This window comes from Chanodichthys erythropterus, chromosome 14 (genome assembly GCF_024489055.1).
Source record: "Chanodichthys erythropterus isolate Z2021 chromosome 14, ASM2448905v1, whole genome shotgun sequence".
NCBI lineage: Eukaryota > Metazoa > Chordata > Actinopteri > Cypriniformes > Xenocyprididae > Chanodichthys > Chanodichthys erythropterus.
The window spans coordinates 25,554,268-25,575,438 of NC_090234.1; the positions used below are offsets into that span (position 1 = coordinate 25,554,268).

Genomic DNA, 21,171 nt, shown 5'->3' on the forward strand with positions numbered 1-21,171 from the left:
GGTCAGGTGATAATGATGACAGCAAGTGAATGTAGTACATCCGGATTACATTCATACTACACACACTCATACTATATAGAACATATGTTTTTATTGGTCGAGAAGTAATTACTCATTCAAAATAAAAACTTACTCAAAAGAGTATTCCCTTTCAGATGCAGCCCACCACTGGGGATGTCATCAATTCTCCTCTTTTCTTCTACTTCACTTTCTTGCTTTTTTAACCTTCACTATCGCCACCTAGTGATAAGGCATACAAATCATATTACATAGATCACCAGAAGTCATCCTGTTTGCTTAAAATGAAAAGAATTTAATTATGAAACTATACAGTAAATTTAAATTTTATTGAAGGGGTATGGTTAGGGTAAGGTTTAGGGTTAGGGGTAGGTTTTTAGCTATAATTACCATAGATCTGTATTTGATTGTGTAATTTATTTCATACAGCTGTTATTTCATACTTCATAAGATTCGAAAGCAATATAAGTTATCTTTACAAATATTTCATACATAAAACATAAAATAACTGTTTTTGAAAAGTTTGTTTAGGCAATGACATCCATGCTCGTTTCTTTGCAGGAGGCGTAACTTGCAAGAGCGTGGTTTGAAGTACTTCGGGATGCAGACAGACCCTTCTCGAAAAATGCACAATTTCACCATGGGCTTGGTCTGAACTCTTGCATAACTATTGCCTCTGTCTTTCCTCCTCACAGCCAAACAATCTTCCCCCTTCCCTGAGCTCAGTCCGACAACAGCTGTGTGTTATTCCTGAGGAGGAGTCTATTCAGTTGTGCCTTATTCAGGAGGAGGAGCCTGCCCAGCCATTGGTTAAACACAAGAAACCATTAGTAAAGCAGTATGCTGAGGGTGGAGAGGACTGAAAGGGAAAGTTCACGTGCTATACATTTAAACTTAACAGGTCTTTAAAAAAAAGCCCCCTGCTATGATTCATAATATTATTCTCATCCTGTTAGAAAGTCAAAAGAACAACTCAGCCTGAGTAGAAGAAGTATTTCTGTTCCTAGAAAAAAGCATAGGAGAACAGCTTGCAGGCTGTGGGAGAACTGTTGCAGAACTACTGAGGAAAAGTTGGTGAGTTAGACTTCACTTCTGTATTTAAAGTAAATGCATGCTGTCATGATTAAATTTAAAATTTTAAATGTGGTAAGTTGTGAATTAAGCTTTAGTTTAAGTGTTAAATGAGTAAAGACTTTTTTTTAGATGATGACAAGTACTGTCCTAAAGTATTTCTACTCTTTGCATCTGCCCAGCTTTTCTCCCATGGTCAGAACAAAGTGTTACATTTCTACATAAAACTGTGGCTTTCCTTCATATCTAAAAGAGTGTCTGGTCCTTGAAATAGTTGTAGCTTAAAAGTGTTGAGTGACAGAGATGAAACATGCCAGGTCAGCAAATAACCGCAAACAGTTGTGAGTGACATCTGCCCTGCTATTTTAAGCTGCACATGTATTCCATTATACTCCAAACACACAGAGAATTATATCTCATGATACTGATGTTTTTTTTTTTAAACTAATATTTGACCCTTTGACAATCAAATATTTGAATTATGTTTATCTTATAGGGTAGTTCATTCAAAAATGAAAAGTATGTCATAATTCACTCACCCTCAGTCACCTGAATGACTTTCTTTTCTGAAACAACAGAAGATACAACACTGAAAACAACATTGAAGCCCACTGATTTCTATTGCATGGACAAAAAACCTCTTTATATCCTCAGAATATCCTCTTTTACATTTCACAGAAGAAAGAAAGTCCTACAGGTTTAGAACATCATGAGGATGAGTGAATTTTGACATAATTGTCTTTTTTATTATTTTGGGTGAACTATATTTAATTTTGTACAATATAATGTATTATAACCAAAAATCTAAATTAGTTAGTCACTTCAAAGTTGCCACCTTTTGCTTAGATTCTGCATACTGTGGTCATTCTGTCAACCAATTTCATGAGGTGCCATTTGGGATGCTTTTAATTGGTCTTGAATTTGTGAACTTGTGGCTGGCTGCCTTTTCTTCAATATCCAGTCCAACAGCATCGTTTTGCAAAAAAAGAAACCTTTTTTTTTTTTTTTTGTCTGTCAATACATATGAGACTAACATTGAAAAAATAGGCAAATGATCTTTAAACAGTTAGATTTAAATTGCTTTGATACTCATGCAGGGACTAGGATGTCCTGTTGCCTTAGGCTTGTGTGAAAGTGTAAATAGTAAGAGCCAGTTATGCTTGTATATAAAGCTTATAATTAAACACAGCTGACATTAACACTGCTGTCTTTAAATAATGAAGTGGTAAAATGAAAACAAGCTGAAAATTGCTTTATTCTAGCACTGAGTAATGATGAGGGAAGTAAAAAAAAACAGTGTTCTTAAATTAGAGAGTGAAAATGAGAATTTGTTTCCCATCAACACATATAACATTTATGAGAGCTCTCAATTAAGCCACAGGCATAAACATTGACACAACTTCAAGGAGTCAAACAAGGTTATACATTAGTAGCCTTGTCAAATCTTTTAAAAATGACATCATTCAAACTGCAAAAAGTTTCTAGCATTCTCATTTATTACAAACTAAAAATACAAGAATGTCAGTGTATAATAAATTTGATATGTAAATAGAAGTACTTTGCTGGATTTCAGGAAGGAAGGACAGGGTGTGGACACGTGGTGGAAAGAGAAGGAAATACTGTATGGGTTTCCTTTGTTTCACTGTGAGCGATAAGGCCCAGGGTCTTTAAATGTCTCTTTCTTTGTTTATTAACTGCCAGAAAGGTCAACAAAGGCTAAATAAGAGTCAGAGAGTTTAATCGAATGTGTCACAAAGCACTATAATGTTTACAACATATCAGATCTACAGCTGACAGAACCACTATCTATAGTACCTAAACATATACTGGATGTTAGGGCTGACAGCTGGGTGTCAACACTGACTTCCGAATTTGGGGCCTGTAAGACTTTTCAATATTTTTGAAAGAAGTCTCTTATGCTCATCATAGCTGTGTTAATGTATTCCTGTGATTACAAAGCTGAATTTTCATCAGCCATTACTCCAGTCTTCTGTCAAGTCAAGTTAAAGTTAAGTCAAGTCACTTTTATTTATATAGCACTTAATAAAATACAGATTATTTCAAAGCAGCTTCACAGTAATAAACAGGAGAATAACAGGAGAATCAATGATGTACTGTCACATGATCCTTCAGAAATCATTCCGAAAAAAAAAAATATCTTGTGCTCAAGAAACATTTCTTATTATTATCATCAATGTTAAAAACAGCTAATATTTACAGATAATATTGTGGACACCATAAAAAAATCAGTATTTTTTTTTTTGATTAATCAATCAAAAAATACAGCATTTCTTTGAAACAAAAATCTTTTGTAACATTATAATTTTTTTTTTACTGTTTTTTTTTTTTTTTCAATTTAATGCATTGTTACTGAATAAAAGTAATATTTTTTTTCTTTTAAATTTCACTGGGGATGGGGATGTGGCATCTTGCTACTAACAGGTCACATTCTCTTTATATATAGTCTAATAGCAAAAATATTGTGTGTGGGGGGTCAGGTTTTGTTTAATTATGGGGATTTGACCTGAAATCGCCTACATTGTGGGTATGAGCTAAAGGAAAACATAAAGGAATAGTTCACCCAAAAATGAAAATTATCCCATGATCTACTCACCCTTAAAGGTACAATGTGTAAAATTTTTGCTGCAAAATATCCCAAAACCACTAGGCTAGTGTTATATATTTTGCCCAGCTGATTACTAACAATATCTCTAATGTTTTCAACTACTTGTAAATCATGAGAAAATTCCCATTCTAAACAGTGACACGGGGCAGTGCAGTCGCCTGTCAATGACATCAGTTACCCTTTGTTACCGCCTTTACTGACGTAGAAACCACATGACAACAGTGCCGTGGACAAATGCGGAAGTAGTGTCTAGCGTCCAGCAAACCACTAGCTCGCTTCAAGCAGTTCCTTATTTACTTCTTGCACGTTTTATGGTGGATTGTGTTACTTATTTATGGAACATAATTACTGTTTACCATCTGCCGCTGGTTCTGTCGACAAGGACAGCTCCCTTAAACTCATGATCGGAAAAGCGGAAGAAACCCATGTGTGTAAAATTGATGTAGAAACTGTGTTTGTTTATAAAGTAAGAAAGAAAAATAAACATAATTATTTGTAGAAAATCAAAAACAAGATATTTAAGTAATACCTGAAATAAATAAATGATAAAATAAATTTCTTTCAAAGATTCAGCGAAGAAACACTCAGTCATGACTGAAATTACATAGGAAATGAATACGGGTCATTTTTGACCCATGTGTGTAAAATTGATGTAGACAGACAAAAACTGTGTTTGTTTATAAAGTAAGAAAGAAAAAATGAACATAATGATTTTTGTCAATCAAAAACAAGATATTTAAGGAATACCTGGAATAAATGAATGATAAAATACATTTCTTTCAAAGATTCAGCAAAGAAACACTCAACCATGATTGAAATTACATAGGAAATGAATACGGGTCATTTTTGACCCATGTTGCGCATTAGAAGGGTAGTGATACAAAAATGATTTTTATTAAAAAAGTAAGAAAGAAAAAATTAAAATGAGGATTTGTGATGATCAAAAACAAGTTAATTGAGGAATACCTGGAATACTGAATGATTAAAATAATTTCTTGCAAAGATATAGAAAATAAAAACTCAGCCGGGTCATTTTTGACCCATGTTGTGCATCAAAGGGTTAATAAAGGCCTTCTGAAGCGAAGTGATGGGTTTGTAAGAAAAATATTTATATTTAAAACTATAATAACTAGCTGCTGGCAGACGGCTGTATGCATCGATTTAGAGTAACCTCTGATTGACGCCTGACACAATGACAAACAAGCAAAACAAATCACCGGTCACGAATTAGAAGTATAAAGCAAGAATTTTTAAAGAGAAATGTCAGAGGATTTCGATATAAGAGTAGAGGTGCTTGAGTTTGTTGCACAGCCCTATTTGTTTGAACCACGAGAGGCGTATTATAGTTTATAAAGTTTTAAATATGGATATTTTTCTTACTTTACTTTGCTTGAGAAAGCCTTATTAACTCCCTGGAATCGTATGGATTACTTTTATGATGGATGGATGCATTTTTTAGAGCTTCAAAATCTCACACCCCCTTCACTACCATTATCTAGCTTGGAAGAGCAAGGATATATTTTGCTCTTCCAAAGAAGATAATCATAGGGCTTGAGGGTGAGTAAATCATGGGATAATTTTCATTTTTGGGTGAACTTTCCCTTTAATAAACATGCAGTTTTTTGGACTTATAACCCGAAGGTCACGGGTTCAAGTCTCGGTACCAGAAGGAAATGTAGGTGGGGGGAATGAATGAACAGCGCTCTCTTCCACTCTCATTACCCACATCTGAGGTGCCCTTGAGCAAGGCACCTAACCCCCAATCTCTCCCCAGGTACTGCAGCAAAAAGGGCTGCCCTCTGCTCCGGGTGTGTGTGTGCACTTGGATGTGTGAAATGCAGAGCACAAATTCTGAATATGGTCACCATACTTGGTCACATGTCATGTCACTTTTGTTTTTTTTGTTTGTTTTTTCAAAATAATGTCTTAATGAAAATGTAAACATGCAGTGTGGCTTATGTAAATAATGGTTAAAATTACAAAAACCAAGTGCAAATATTATTCAATATTCAAACTTTGATTTAGATTGGGATCTGTTATGTGCTTTATCTCAAACCAGAAACCAGAAACAAACCTCTCCTGCTATTTCCTCCCACTGTTTTCCTTAGAGCACACTGGAGTGAAGCAATTGCCCTCTCTTTCTCTCTCTACAGACATCTCATCATCCCTGAGAACACTCTCCCACAGCTGTCCCCCTCAATCTGACTGCCAAATATTCCTTCACATGTCTGTAATGGCCAACACCACAGCGCAAGCACTTAGCGTAACCTCTTCTGAAAGGAACGTTGATACATCTGCTCGTAAGTATTCCTGTAGTTTTGTGCACTATACTGAATGAGAATCAGCACAAGCTGTGACAACAGAGTGAAAGGTTATCAAGTGGGTGTGTTTGGATGTGGATTGGTGGCATTTAGATCAGCAGACTGCTCTGAATTTCACACACCATGTGGAAGTGAAATTAGGACTTGTGGTTTGTGTATGTTGGCAATGAAATGCAAGCACGTATGTGACATACACATTTGTGTGAGTAGTCAAATATTTCTATTTTTATATATTTTAAATGTAATTTATTCCTGTGGTGGTAAAGCTGAATTTTCAGCAGTCATTACTCCAGTCTTCAGTGTCACATGGTCATTCTAATATGCTGATTTGGTGCTCAAGAAACATTTCTTATTATCATTGTTGAAAGCAGTTGTTCTTAACATTTTTGTGGAAACTGTGATAACATTTTTTCAGGATTCTTCGATTAAAAGAACATTCTAAAGAATATTTATTTGCATGAGAAATATTTTGTAACATTGTCTTTACTGTCACTTTTGGTCAACGTATTGTGTCTTTGATGAGTAAAAGTATGTATTAGTTTCTTTAAAAAAAAACGTACTGACCCCAAACTTTTGAACAGTATATTAATAAAAACTGCATATGCTATGTATTTCTGCCTGTCTTGTACAATATCTGAATATAAATAGTATGTGCTGCTGTATCACAAGAACTTGGAACAACTGAAATATCAAACCAATTTGTTGACTTTTCTTTGTTCCCCAAAGAACTTTGTTTCTAACAACTGCCATACCAGAGATCTGTTTGACAGTGGGTGATGGCGGTGTCATAGCTCTGAATGTGAGATATGGAATATGTTTACTAAATCAGAAACCACCAGCTGTGAAAACATAGCCGACAGCATAACAAGCACATGAGAGTCAAAATACAGCAAGGCTCTTGATAATCAACAGAAATAAGTATTAGTACACTTTGGGGATAATTCACCATGAATGAATTGTACCAGCTGATAGCGTCCTTTATTTACACATTCTGTTTACATGGTTTTATCGCCTCAGGGAATTATGCAAATCAGGAAACTGTGAATACACGCCCCCAAAATTAGTGTTGAGTGCCGTTTGCATGGTGAAATTTCCAATCTTACAGGCTAGTTCTGAGTAATGGGAGTTGCAGCAGATTATTATGATCTGACGAGTTTTGTGAATGAGGTGCAATCTATAATGAAGCTAATTCATTTACATAAAAGGTGTGTTAGTAACTATTAATACTTGATGCTACAAAAGTATGAAGTCAAAAGAGAAATAGAAAACGACATTGTATTTCATGATCCATACGAATAATGTTGAAAACAGGGTTGGACAAAATTTAAATATAAACTCCCTTTTAATGAATGAGCTGGAATTTGAATTACATTGGCCACAGGATTGGAAAAACAAAACATAATTTCATCATTAATGTTAAGTAATTATGTCTATGTTTGGAATACACTGATTGAAATGTTTCTAATATTTCAATATTGTTAGAAAGATTAAAATACCCATCAAAACAGATTAAAGAGTTTCAGAAAATCTGTAGTCCATTAAAATGTTTTAGAATACATATATTTATGTTGCCGCTGACAGCCTAGTGGTTAGTGCACTGACATATGATGCAAATGTGTTCACGGTGACCCGGGTCCATTTCCTGTCTTGAGGTCCTTTGCTGATCCTGCCCCTCTCTCTGCCTAGTGCTTTTCTGTCTGCTCTTTACTGTATCTCTCCAAATAAAGGCACAAAAAGCCCATAAAAAAAAAAAAATAATTATATATATATATATATATATATATATATATATATATATATATATATATATATATATATATATATATATATATATATATATATATATATATTTCAACATATGTAGCCCTACGGAAGAGGATTAGGGCCAAACAATAATAAAAAAATAAAACCATCTCGAGATTAAAGTTGTTAAATTTCGAGAAAAAAGTCGAAATAAAATGTTGAGAATAAACTAATTAAATTACGAGAAAAAACTCGTTAAATTTCGACAAAAAAGTCGAGATAAAATGTTGAGAATAAAGTCATTAAATTACGAGAAAAAACTCATTAAATTTCGAGAAAAAAGTTGACATAAAATGTTGAGAATAAAGTCATTAAATTACGAGAAAAAACTCATTAAATTTCGAGAAAAATGTCGACAAAATGTTGAGAATAAAGTCATTAAATTTCGAGAAAAAAGTCGACATAAAATGTTGAGAATAAAGTCACTAAATTACGAGAAAAAAGTTGTTAAATTACGAGAACAAATTCGTTAAATTATGAGAAAAATGTTGTTAAATTTCTAGAAAAAAGCCGAGATAAAATGTTGAGAATAAAGTCATTAAATTATGAAAATAAAGTCATTAAATTACAAGAAAAAAGTCGTTAAATTATGAGAACAAATTCGTAATTTAACTACTTTTTTCTCATAATTTAATGACTTTATTCTCAACATTTTATCTCGACTTTTTGTCTCGAAATTTAACGACATTTTTCTCATAATTTAATACATTTGTTCTCATAATTTAACAACTTTTTTCTCGTAATTTAATGACTTCATTCTCAACATTTTATCTTGACTTTTTTCTCGAAATTTAACGAGTTTTTTCTCGAAATTTAACATCTTTAATCTCGAGATGGTTTTATTTTTTTATTATTGCTTGGCCCTAATCCTCTTCCGCATAGCCCCCCACTGTTTCATATCTAATAATAATTTGCAGGCTAAATTTGGGACTTGGGATTTTTATTTTCAAGATTCAACAAGGCAACAAGGTTTAGGGCTGACATTTCCTGACATTCATTGTACCATTGATCTTTATACATTTTTAAGATGGCATTTCAAACATTGATTATTCATATATTCTGATGTTTCCAGAAGTATTCTGTATGTTTTGATATTTTAATGGATATTTCATATTGAAACTAATACAAATTGACCCTCATAGATGTCTTATAGCACTTGAAATGTACTTTCACTCAGCATCTTCCTTTTATGTGATTTGATCATTTGATGTTTGTGTGCAGCCTGTTAAAATAATGAAGACTGGGACTCCAAATAACTAAAAAAAAAAAGAATACTGACTTTCATTGTGCTCAAAAAGTAACTGAAAAACAAACAAACCAGTGACTAATGGAAAAGGGATTCATGAGTCTCAAGAAAAATGTTTGTGCTCAATATAATGACAATGCTGTTTGTCATCTTCCCCATCTTATTGTATGCTTTTCTGTTTTGCTTTTTTTGTTATTCTAAAAGCTGCTGTGTGTATTGTGATTAAGTCTTGCCACAGATCAGAAACTGTGACAAGTTGCAAGGTTATATTTTAGATCAGAGGCTTTGGATCACTTTTCAAAGAACCCAGCAGGCCAGCACCTGTTGTGTGTTGGCAATGGGGCATAAGCCGACTCTCTGTGTCCCTAAAGACGGAGGAGTGCAAATTGATGACATCTTGATGTGACATGTTAAGTTTTTACATTTTGTTTCATTTTGAAGGAGATATAATTAAATAGATCTCAAACAGGGAAGAAGATAGACTGAAACATTTGAGGGAAGAAGCTAAGCCGAGAGAAGAGAGAGAATAAATAAGGGAAATAGGACAAGACTCTGCTTTGTTTTTGGAGGAGGATGAAACAAAGTTGGAACCAGAGGGGTTGTAGATATTTTCCAGCTACAGGACAAATGCTGAGTGAGTGTGTGTATGTGTTCCTCAGAGGAACAAAACAGCAAGCCAAAATGTTGATTTATCTTCTGTTCTGAAAACTCTCACATCCCCCAGTATGCGATGGAAAAAATAGCAAACAAAACGCTTGTTGGTCTTTATCTCGCCACAGTACAACAGCTGCATGTGCATTAACCTTGCATTGACACTTTATCTTGACATTGATTTAATTGGGAACTGTTAAATGAAGGGCAGTCTGCACATCTGTGTTTGTGGCCTTAATGGACCAGCAGGGGTTACTGAAGTAGTAATGGACTGTTTTTTTTTTTGTTTTTTTTTACATCAGTTGGTGCCTGGGTGGTTATGGTGTACATTTTTAATTAATAATAATAATAATAATAATAATAATAATAATAATGAATTATAATTTTATTTGAATAATAATAATTTTAGCGGTTGATTTTATGATTTTGGAACACAAGTAATTTTTTATAGTTGGATAATTTAGATGATTGATCTTTGTTTGCAACTTGTTAAATTACAATTAATTTTTTCACATTTTTTTAAATATATTTTTTAATTTAGTTTTGTTTCTACTGACAGTAGTATATATATCATTTTTAAAATGTATCTCTAAAATGTTTCTTAAACTAAGATGCCATATATGAGCTGCTAAATGAACACTTTGAATAAACAAATTTAGAGTCATTTGAGAAACTCAATTAAAAAGCTGTCAAACAATTTGAGTTCAGCTACAATATTTTGCTTTTCTTTAAATAAAACACTGATGCAATGCAGTTAGCAAATGTAGCTGCTGTCTTCAGTTAAATGATGAGTCTGTTGAACGAGCACTGCATAGACACTGGTCAGCAGGAATGATATCCAGCTTTAAAAAAAACAGTTTGTATCTTTGCAGCAATATTTAGCACTTTCTTGTATGTGATTCACACAGCCATATATGTCCCTCCAGAGGAATGTTGGAGAATCAACAGCGGATGCCTTATATATTATTACTGACAAAACCAGGCGCTGTTCTCGACCAGCTGTCTATAATCAACCTCAGTGGGGCTGCAGTCACTTGACTGGCTCATGAGAGCACATGCCCATTAGTAAACTCATTGAAAAGGCTTTTTTCTCAGAGAATCACTGACTCTCAGCTTGAATGAGGGAATCTGAGAGTGCAGAGAGAGGAGAGAGGGAGAGGTATTCTTTCGAGGCAAGATGCGTGACATATGGTTGGGTGAGATAGGAGCGCTTACCACTTCAGCCTCAATTCCCAGTCAGATGCGACCTCAGGCCATGAAGGAAAGAAAGAGGCAGAGAGAAACACCAGATTGTTTGAGGAAATCAGTTGCAGAAAAGCACAGAGAAGGGAAAAGTGAAGAGCTCTTTAACTGAAGCTCCCACAGGACTGAGTGTGAGTGTGTGTATGTGTACCATATTCAGAATCTCATGACCAGCCCATAAACCATGAACAAATTAGCTTGAACTCAGTGTTGTGGTCATGATGAACCTCACAGCAGGAGCAGAAAGATGTTAGAAAGCTGCTGACTTTCGGTGTCTATTGTACTGGGGATAGACGCTGTGATGTATGTGTTCGTCCATTACTACGTTCAAATCTGACACGAACGTTCCAAGATGTCAAGGAGTTCTTTTTGCTTTTTGGAAGAATATGTGTCAAGTTTGCCAGTTTGATTGTTAACCATCCCTTTTTTGACAAATGTTGATCTTCCAAGAATATTGTTGGTTTACCTAGTTGCCTTAAAATTTTGAGTTCATTGAAATAAAAACAATTGTGTCAATACAATGAAGGTAATTGGTTTAATCAACAGAAATACAAAATATGTGATCTGAACCACATTTATTATCTAAGTTGATTTGACAAAAGAAAAAAAAAATTGTGATAACGAATCATGAAAATATTTTTTTACAGTGTAGCCCAGATATTTCCTGGCTAAACCGTGTCCCTTTTATGTTTTTACAATAATCTGCAATAGGGCTGTGACGGTAGGCATGTCTACCGCGCCACCGCGGTCGTGGAGCGTCACCGGCGGTAGTGTGACGTCATATATAATATATATATATTTATATATCTCAGAGATCGCGTTAACTGAAAATTTTCCGTCTTTGATGGAATTTCTTTAGCAGTGACTGAAAAAATCTGCAGCCCGTCCGTCATTTTGATAGATTATGTAGTTTGTATGTAAGCTTGTTGTAATTCCCACTCCTGTCCATTAGGTGGTGAGTGCGCTCCAGTGTAGTAGCAGAGCGCGAGTTCAGTCTCCAGAATAAAATGAAAAGGATGCGCTTGGTTACACACAGACGAGCACCCAGTTTAAGTAAATTGTATAATGATAAAGTTACTTATGCGTGCTTACTTAAGTTTTTTTTATTTTTCTTGCTGACTATATGGTCAACTAATGGCTTTTCTGAGGTATAATGTTAGGTGACATTGGTGGCAACACTGACTGAACTGACGTGATACAGATTTCGGTAAGCTACTGTCTTTCATCATATTTTTTATTTTCATTCATGTTTATTTCGTTCTGTACAGTAGTAAAGAGGAAAGGATGATCGCATTCACTCACAATCCGTGACAAGAGTTCAAGATGAAAACTGAAAGTGACGCAGCTCGTCTTTGATCAACTTTCTTTTCATAGTATAAATAAATGCAGGCCTATGCCTATTTGCTTAAACTGTAAGTTCGTGAATAAAATATCTTATTAAAATATAAAAATTAAAATGACGGGTAATATTGATTATGATGGATTTTGTTTTACGATCCTGTCCATCAAAATGACGGCGAAACGCAAGTCTAACACTATATAGTGTTAGACTTGCGTTTCGCCGTCATTTTGATGGACAGGATCGTAAAAAAATCCACCATAATCAAAAATCCAAATAATATATATATATATATATATATATATATATATATATATATATATATATATATATATATATATTAACCCCGCCCCCCATTCGGACCCCACAACCGCAACACCGGCGGTTGTTGGTGATTTACCACCGCGGTAGTAAAAATTTGCCACCGTAACAGCCCTAATCTGCAACCTGACATTCAGATCTGCCTGTCCAATTTAAAGGTGCTAAAGAGGATGTTTTGTTTTATACATTTTTGCAATATTACTTGAAACTGTCTTTACTAACTGATAAAAGACTATTTATTAGGTGCACTGAAAGGAATAATATTAATATACATCATCTGTGCACGAGGTAGGGCCTTAAAAACATCAGCCAATCGTTTACGCGATCATCGTGTAAACGATTGGCCCTCTGGCTTGTCAATCACTTCCATTACGTTCCTTGTGAGAGATGTGTGCGGATTGGCCCTCTGGCTTGTCAATCACTGCCATGGCGTTCCTTGTGAGAGACGAGCGCGGCTGCGTGCTCCAGTAACTTTCCACACTCTACAGGCGCTGCATGCAATGTTTTTTGTCAGGAGACAGGAGTAACAACTGCAGATTATGAGTTACCTGCGGTGAGTCCGACATAATGAATCCACTAACACGACACAGCGAATGCCGGTGGTAAACACTCGTGTTCCAATACTTGTGCATGAGTTTTGGGAGGCGTTCCCTCGAAATGAGCTGTGAAGGAGGGGGGTTATTCTTATACGCATGTGCTCATTTCAAAAACTCACTAACAGTCTTTGGTTTCTCAGTCGACGAAAAGATCCTCTTTAGCACCTTTAACAACCAATGGATAGAAGTCCTCAACCTACATATTTTCCAAGTTCTGCTCAGTTTACCACACAAATGAGCAGATAGACGTGTTCGGGGCATGTGCACTACCTAGTGGACCTTTTGTTTTTTAGCACTGAAATCACTCACACATGCGCTGTGCAGAAATATGGCAGCACAGTGTGCGTAGACATCAGTGGACTGTGCTGATGACGAAGCAGAATGCGGATAAAGGAAGTATTTCGATCCCCGAAATCCCGAATGCCATCTGACGAGTTGATCCACGTCGTCCACAGCACAAAGCAGCAGCACTGTATGACAAACAAAGTGCGGAATACAAAGAGACAGAATATAAAGACAGATTGTGCCAGTAGCAAAACATCAAACTGAGCCATTGACATCCTGAAGTAAACTTTGAAACGCTCACAGCTCCTTGGTGAGGTGAACTCTCCTTTCTCTCTATGCAATCTCGGGATTGGATGGACCCAATATTTCCTCTTTCTTTTTCTCTTTTTAAGAAGACAGAGGACAACTAATTCATGCTCACTGCTTGAAGACTCCATTTTGTATTGTATTTTTTCCGCAACAGATTCATTAATACGCATCGGAGTGTGCAAGGTCTCTGTGAGTGACGAATTTTTAGGATCACAAATACGAAAAAACGCATACGAAAATTTCGGACTCGGTGTGCAAAGGCCTTTAGTAATAAATAAGAATTGAAAAAAGCAGTAATGTTGGTGCAGGTAGAGACTGCAGTTGCAGTCATGCTTCTGCTTTACATATGCGCTGCTGATGCTTGCGGTGTGAAACAGGGCTAATCCTTTACCTACAGGACAGGTGGATAAAGACGGTAATGTCATGTCTGTATACTTATAAACTTGCAATGGAAAGTCTGAAAACTTTAAAACCCTTTCTGTACACTCAGGTTTAGGTCCCTGTGGATATTTCCACATTCCTCTTATCTTCATAGACGTGCACTGTGTCGCCTCCAGTCCTCTTTCTCAATTTGATTTTTCCTCCCCCTCAGCACCACAATCTGATTTCTGGGCCACTGAATAACTGTATCTGTGGCCGAGTGACCTGGGGGTCATATGCAATTTCCTTCTCTTACATATTTTTCTGCGATTCTCAATCTATTTCTCACACTTTCGCCGCTTGCAAAGATTAGATGTCCTGGTCCCAAAGATGATAGACTGACCTTCTTAAGGGCAAGTGCTGTCTATAGAAATGAATATCATAATAATAATTATGCTGCTTTGATTATGGCACATGGCATTGTGAGACATATCCAGATGATGAATGAAGCTATCTAGGCAGCAGAGGCCATTTGGATTCATTGTGTTGCCGCTCAAAGGAATATGTTGGATTCGCTCTGTGCTTACAGTTTCTCAAGGGCAATTCACACCAGCTTACGTAAGGGTCTAAAGAGTCAAAAGTTTTGAGATGCTGACAAAGCCAAGTGACCTGTTATGACTGGAGTAAAAAATACCAACCGAAAAACTGTAACTGCCATTTCAAATCTAAAGATGTCAATCTAAGATATTAATTACTGTTATTGACCACTTACAGACAGGATTTTTCAAAGATTTTGGTTAGAAAGCAAGAGTGTTAGAGAAGTAAAAAGAGGTGTGTAACTGTGAAATGGTGTGGAAGAGTGAACTCCCCGTGTTTTTATTTCACAGCTGTTGGGGTGGATCCTCTTTCAATCCAACACTCTTTCATAAGTTAGTGCACACTGCACCAATAAACACCAAATTTAAACTGTTGTTGGGTGGATTAGTAGATGGACGCATATGTCGACGTGTTAGTTCACCCCAAAATGAAAATTCTGTCATTAATTACTTTTGTCGTTCCAAACTCATAAGACTTTCGTTTATCTTTGGAACACAAATGAAGATCTTTTTGATGAAACCTGAGAGCCTAAATCAAATCTATTCATCATAAAAATTAAGCGATCGAGTCTCATCATAACATTTGGACTAAACCACTCGTTCCATATGGATTAGTTTTGCGATCTCTTTATAAACTTTTTGAAGCGTCAAAGTGGTTGTTGCATAGCTGTCTATGCATGAACAGACATCTCTCAGTTTCCACAAAAATATTAAAGGTGCCCTAGAATTAAAAATTTAATTTACCTTGGCATAGTTGAATAACAAGAGTTCAGTACATGGAAAAGACATACACTGAGTTTCAAACTCCATTGTTTCCTCCTTCTTATGTAAATCTAATTTGTTTAAAAGACCTCCGAAGAACAGGAGAATCTCAACATAACACAGACTGTTACGTAACAGTCGGTATCATTAATATGTACGCCAACAATATTTGCATATGTCAGCTTATGTTCAAGGCATTACACAAGGGCAGACAGTATTAACGTTTGGATCTGTGCACAGCTGAAACATCAGACTAGGTAAGTAAGCAAGGACAACAGTGAAAAATGGCAGATGGAGCAATAATAACTGACATGATCCATGATTACATGATATTTTTAGTGATATTTGTAAATTGTCTTTCTAAATGTTTCTTTAGCATGTTGCTAATGTACTGTTAAATGTGGTTAAAGTTACCTTCGTTTCTTACTGTATTCACGGTAGGGATGGGCATGATTAATCGACGATCGATAATTGATTGTTAAGAATTTCGTCGATCACGTTAATTTGTTATCAATTAATGCATTTTTTGCATTGCGTAGTGTGAGTCTTGAAGCAATTAAATGAATTTCACTGTGTGGCAGCAATTAAACATTTTACCACCAGGGTGCAATATTTGACACCATACTCTGTTATCTGTGATCTTCCGTTTTGATTCTGAGGGAGAATCCCCCACCCCTGAATTGCACACCTACAGACTGGAAAGTGAACGGAATAAGGTTCCCCGGGCTGGCCAAGTTAGCGTGCAGGTACCTGTGCATCCTGGCAACGTCAGTCCCCTCAGAGCGGGTGTTTTCCGCGTCTGGACTGACGGTCACCAGGTTGCGGTCGCGTCTGACCCCAGATCATGTCAACATGCTTATATTTCTCAACAAAAATCAGTAGACTGGTGCAGAAGTTGTATGCGAGTTACTAAAGTTAGTTATTTTTCACGAGGCTTTAAGTAGCCTAATTTGTCAAGTTAGCCTAATTGTTAGGAAGGCTAATATCTGGCTCGTTCTTCTGGCTTGGATAGTTTTGAGTTACATTTTGACAAAACCAGTCAGATCTAAGTATTATTATGTTTTTTAAGTTATTGTTTAACATGATTCTTTTTTATTATCATTATTTTGGAATAAATGAGGTCTCTGTTTAGAAACGCTGGCTCGCAGCTGCAGGTTCCACTGCTTTAGAGCACCGCATATGCACGCGCATATATGTTCGGTTTGCTTAACTGAATATAGTTTAACTGTCTGCCACAAGTTGATCTTGTAATAAAGGTCTCAACGAGGAAAAACACGCTGCGTTTTTGTATTCATTGCATCTTTTTCCGACGATCGACTAAGAAAATTTAATCGAATGCCCATCCCTAATTCACGGAGACAAGAGCTGTCGCTATTTTCATTATTAAACACTTGCAGTCTGTATAATGCATAAACATTTTCATTCTTTGTAAATCTCTCCAACAGTGTGTAATGTTAGCCCGTTAGCCACGGAGCACAGCCTCAAACTCATTCAGAATCAAATGTAAACATCCAAATAAATACAATACTCACATGATCCGACGCATGCATACAGTATGCATGACGAACATCTTGTAAAGATCCATTTGAGGGTTATATTAGCTGTGTGAACTTTGTTTATGCACTGTTTTATAGTCAAGAGCTCGGGTGGCAGGGAGCGCGAGATTTAAAGGGGTCGCAGCCTGAATCGGTGCATAGTTAATGATGCCCCAAAATATGCAGTTAAAAAAATGTATTTAAAAAAATCTATGGGGTATTTTGAGCTGAAACTTCACAGACACATTCAGGGGACACCTTAGACTTATATTACATCTTGTAAAAACTGGTTCTAGGGCACCTTTAAGCAGCACAACCATTTTCAACATTGATATTGATAAGAAATGTTTCTTGAGCAGCAAATCAGTCTGAAGGATCAGCACTGGAGTAAATATGCTGAAAATTCAGCTTTAGGAATTAATTTTAAAATACAGTTGTAATAATATTTAACAATATTACAGTTTTATTGCATTTTTGATCAAATATATGCAGCTATGATTAGCATAAGAGACTTTTTCAAATACATTAAAAAAATCTTACAGATGCCAAGCTTTAAGGTCAGTTCACACCAAAGGTGATGATAACTATAACTAGTATAAAGTATAAATAATCATTTTAATTCTACAAGAAGAGGTAAGTCCACACTACAGCTATACCGATTACATCACAGAGGAACTATTTTGTTGGAATCACTTTAAGAATTTTCCAGCCAATAAATGCCAAAAAACATTGACAGCTAATCAGAATTTACCTGACTTTAAAGAGTTTGTGCATTTAAAATGGCAGACATAACTGCAGTGCATATTAATAATAAACAAAGAGTTATTGTCCATTGGTTTGGATGAGAATATAGATATCATTATAGTTATCTTTATAGTTATCATTTTGGTGTGAGTGACCTTTATTCAATATTTGATGTTGTGTCTAGTGGTTAGGTAGTGGGGTTAGAGGCTCAAAAATGTCAATATATATTTATTTGTTTTATATCGTTTGCCGTTACATAATCCTCAACAGAGATGAGAATGTCAGCAGAGCTGTGTTGAGGTGAGGCAGGATAAAATTTTCTACAGCCTCCATTCTCTTATGAGACTGCCCAACTCAATAACTGAAAGCTTTCCCTCTCTCCTCTCTTCAATGTAACAGCACAAGCTTTCAGCACGTTTCCCACCCTCTCTCCTCCTACAAGACATGCTGAAATCTCACTCCATTAGTCACATCCATTACTCCTGTTTCCTTCCGTGTCTCATTTTTCATTTAGGAATGGAGGGAGACTAGCATGTGGTTTCCTCATTCTGTCTCCGCCATTTCATCCCAGTACGGTTATGAATTTACGGCTATAATCACCATTGTGTAATATATGCTTGCACCTGTGCTGTCCTGGTGGATGCCCATGTGCTCAGTGAGCTGCATGTGTGTTGCATGATGTAAATCAATGCAATAGCTTGATGTGATTAACCTCCTTATGCTAGTCTACCTAGAGTTCAGCTCTGGCCTACCAACTCAATGAATAACTCATTTCTAAACCAAAATGAAATTATCCAAGTCCTATACATGGCCATCGGGTGTAATATTACTACAAAACTGAAGTATTTTCAATACACATAGTTTTTCTCTTAATTTACATTGGGTTGTTTGCTAATTTATAAAAGAAATGTAAAGATTTACCTGGAATAAACGGTAAGGAAAAATGGTACAATTCATATTACACAAGCTTCCTCAATCATCAATTTTCTTATATGATCTTGCAAGGCAATCGCATCTCCAACAATACAGTGCAGAAATACAGTGGCTAGTTCTCTCAAGTCTGATAGAAATGACTATCGTAAAACCTGTTTAAGAGGAAGATTTAAAGGTCTGAATAGCCTTGGTGGTATAGAGGAATCTGAGAAGAGATCCTGACCAGTAAATGAGAGATTTATTGACGGGTTCACATGCTTTCACTCAAGACTGTTTTGAGGTCTGTCTTGATGTGGATCTGTGCAATGCAGACATAGTAATGTAAGGATCAGTATAAAGGGTTACAAGTCATCTATCTATCTATCTATCTATCTATCTATCTATCTATCTATCTATCTATCTATCTATCTATCTATCTATCATCTGACCATTTATATCAATCCATCCATCCATCCTTTGGACTCCCTTGAACACCTTTGCACTAAAGGACTGTGGGAATGAATTCTTATTCTTACCCTCTCTGGGGAGCAGAGAATATGTAAAACAGTGTGAAATCCATTAGTCATTTTTACAGGGTACTACATAGACTTTCAGCTATGTGGTGGCCTTATTCTTGCTTGCTGTGACTGCTGCACCACAGAAAGTGTATCTAATTAAAATATGTTGATTAACTAGGACTGAGCGTTTGTATGGTTTGTTAGAGGTTCATTATAAGCTGAAGCTGCTCTGCAGCTCCCTCAGGTTATCATCTATTGTCAATGTCCTCATTGGCAATGGGCTATTTACAGTTTTTTTTTTATTCGCTTTGGTACTATTTTCACAAGGTGTACATTTTCAAAACTCCGAACTGATCACACTGACACTTGTAACACAGCTGGTCATTCTGTCAAAACCTGATCTCATGCTTTCATTTTAGTTGTACATATTTTCATTCAATCATTGTTTCAAAATATAAGATAATTTTGATATGTAATGAGAACATTTGTTTTAATCACCGAAACACAACAGCATGATCTTCTTTCAATTCAGTTCATTCAATAGCAAACAATGCAAGATACATGTTTCAAATTACCCTTGTTGCTGAAATAATTAAAGTAATACAGGCTACAGATGCCACATTAGAAAACAGAAAATACACTTACATTATATATCTTACGTAACATAAAATCCATAATGTTTGTAATAGTATCTTTTCAGTGTATTATCAAAAGCTGTGACGAAGCTATGAAATGGCCATGAGGTGTGCTAGAACAGAGTTTGCTGCCAATACATTAAATGTTATGACTGTGCCATATGCGATACTGTAGTTGAACTGGGTGAGTTACAGTATGGCATAATGTAATGTAAAATGTTGTATTCGATGCCATCTGTCTCCTTTCTCCTGATGCATCTCTGATCAATCTGATGTTACACAGTCATTGACTGCTTCCTCTCCCTTGTACTCTATCCTGCTCTATGTTCACAAATTGCAAATCTGTCTGTCTGTCTCACACACACACACACACATGCACGCGCACACACACACAGACACACACAGACAGAATCAACATCTATGGAAATCTATAGTGTACTAAATGATTAATTGATTAATCATTAAGTTCAGTTGGATTAAATAATAGACAAATATATTATACAGAACAAGAAGAGATGCAAGTCAAAAGTTTGATAGCAAGAGCATTATGAAAGGCAGTTACTGTGAATGAAACATTTATATAGATGAAACACTTATTATGTGTAGTGAAATTACAAAATTACTTTGTAATTTTGTGTATTGTACTAACACTATTGAAAAATGTTTGAAAAAAAGTGCACTTTTAATGATCTGTTATAATATTAGTACTAAGAGTTTTGAAAATTGTACACTTGCTTGTTGAAATTGCATCAAAGCAATTAAAAAAAACTAAGAGGAAGCTGCTTAGATTTTAATGCTCCCTCACAGAGCAGTATTTGGGCTTACATTTTACTACCAGCTGGTCTAAAGCTGAAGTGTGTAATTTTCAGTATTTGTATTAAAATATTCAGTGGTAACTGTAAGAAAGCCATTTGATTTCCCAGAAAACACTGTCAAGCCGGGTCGGGCCGATATTTCCCGCCACCGTCCTCGGGCCGGGTCGGGTCGGGCCCTTGTCACGTGTCATGCGCAGCGTCTCGTCCACTCGCAGTCTCGCACGCGTGACGCATCACACCTGTTGTGCGTGTTGTACTATTCAGTAGCTTAAAGCCTCGTTTAAAGCCTCGATTACACTACACGCGTGCGGCGCGTTACGGCTGCGACGCGGCTACCGGAGCTGATACGCGGCCACTCTAGTCAATGCTCGTGTTTACACCAGCCGCGCCGCGGTGCGTTTGAGAAGCGTCCCAGAAGCGGCTCACCGCGCCGCTTCGCTAAAGATATTTTTGACGGACGCCGCGT

The 21,171-nt window shown here is 36.1% G+C and overlaps 1 protein-coding gene across 3 annotated transcripts in view; it reads left to right on the forward strand.

Annotated features, from left to right (window-relative positions):
* The first annotated feature begins 869 nt into the window (after window positions 1–869).
* gypc (glycophorin C (Gerbich blood group)) overlaps window positions 870–21,171 on the forward strand; it is a 30,195-nt gene continuing 9,893 nt past the window's right edge. For 2 of the 3 annotated variants that reach the window (XM_067409160.1, XM_067409162.1), the window contains exons 1-2: window positions 870–1,092; window positions 5,869–6,015. In XM_067409160.1, the coding sequence (XP_067265261.1) occupies window positions 5,940–6,015 (76 nt within the window). In that variant the 5' untranslated portion in view covers window positions 870–1,092; window positions 5,869–5,939. Of the gene's footprint in view, window positions 1,093–5,823; window positions 6,016–21,171 lie in introns of all 3 variants that reach the window. The other variant, XM_067409161.1, reaches the window with a different exon arrangement.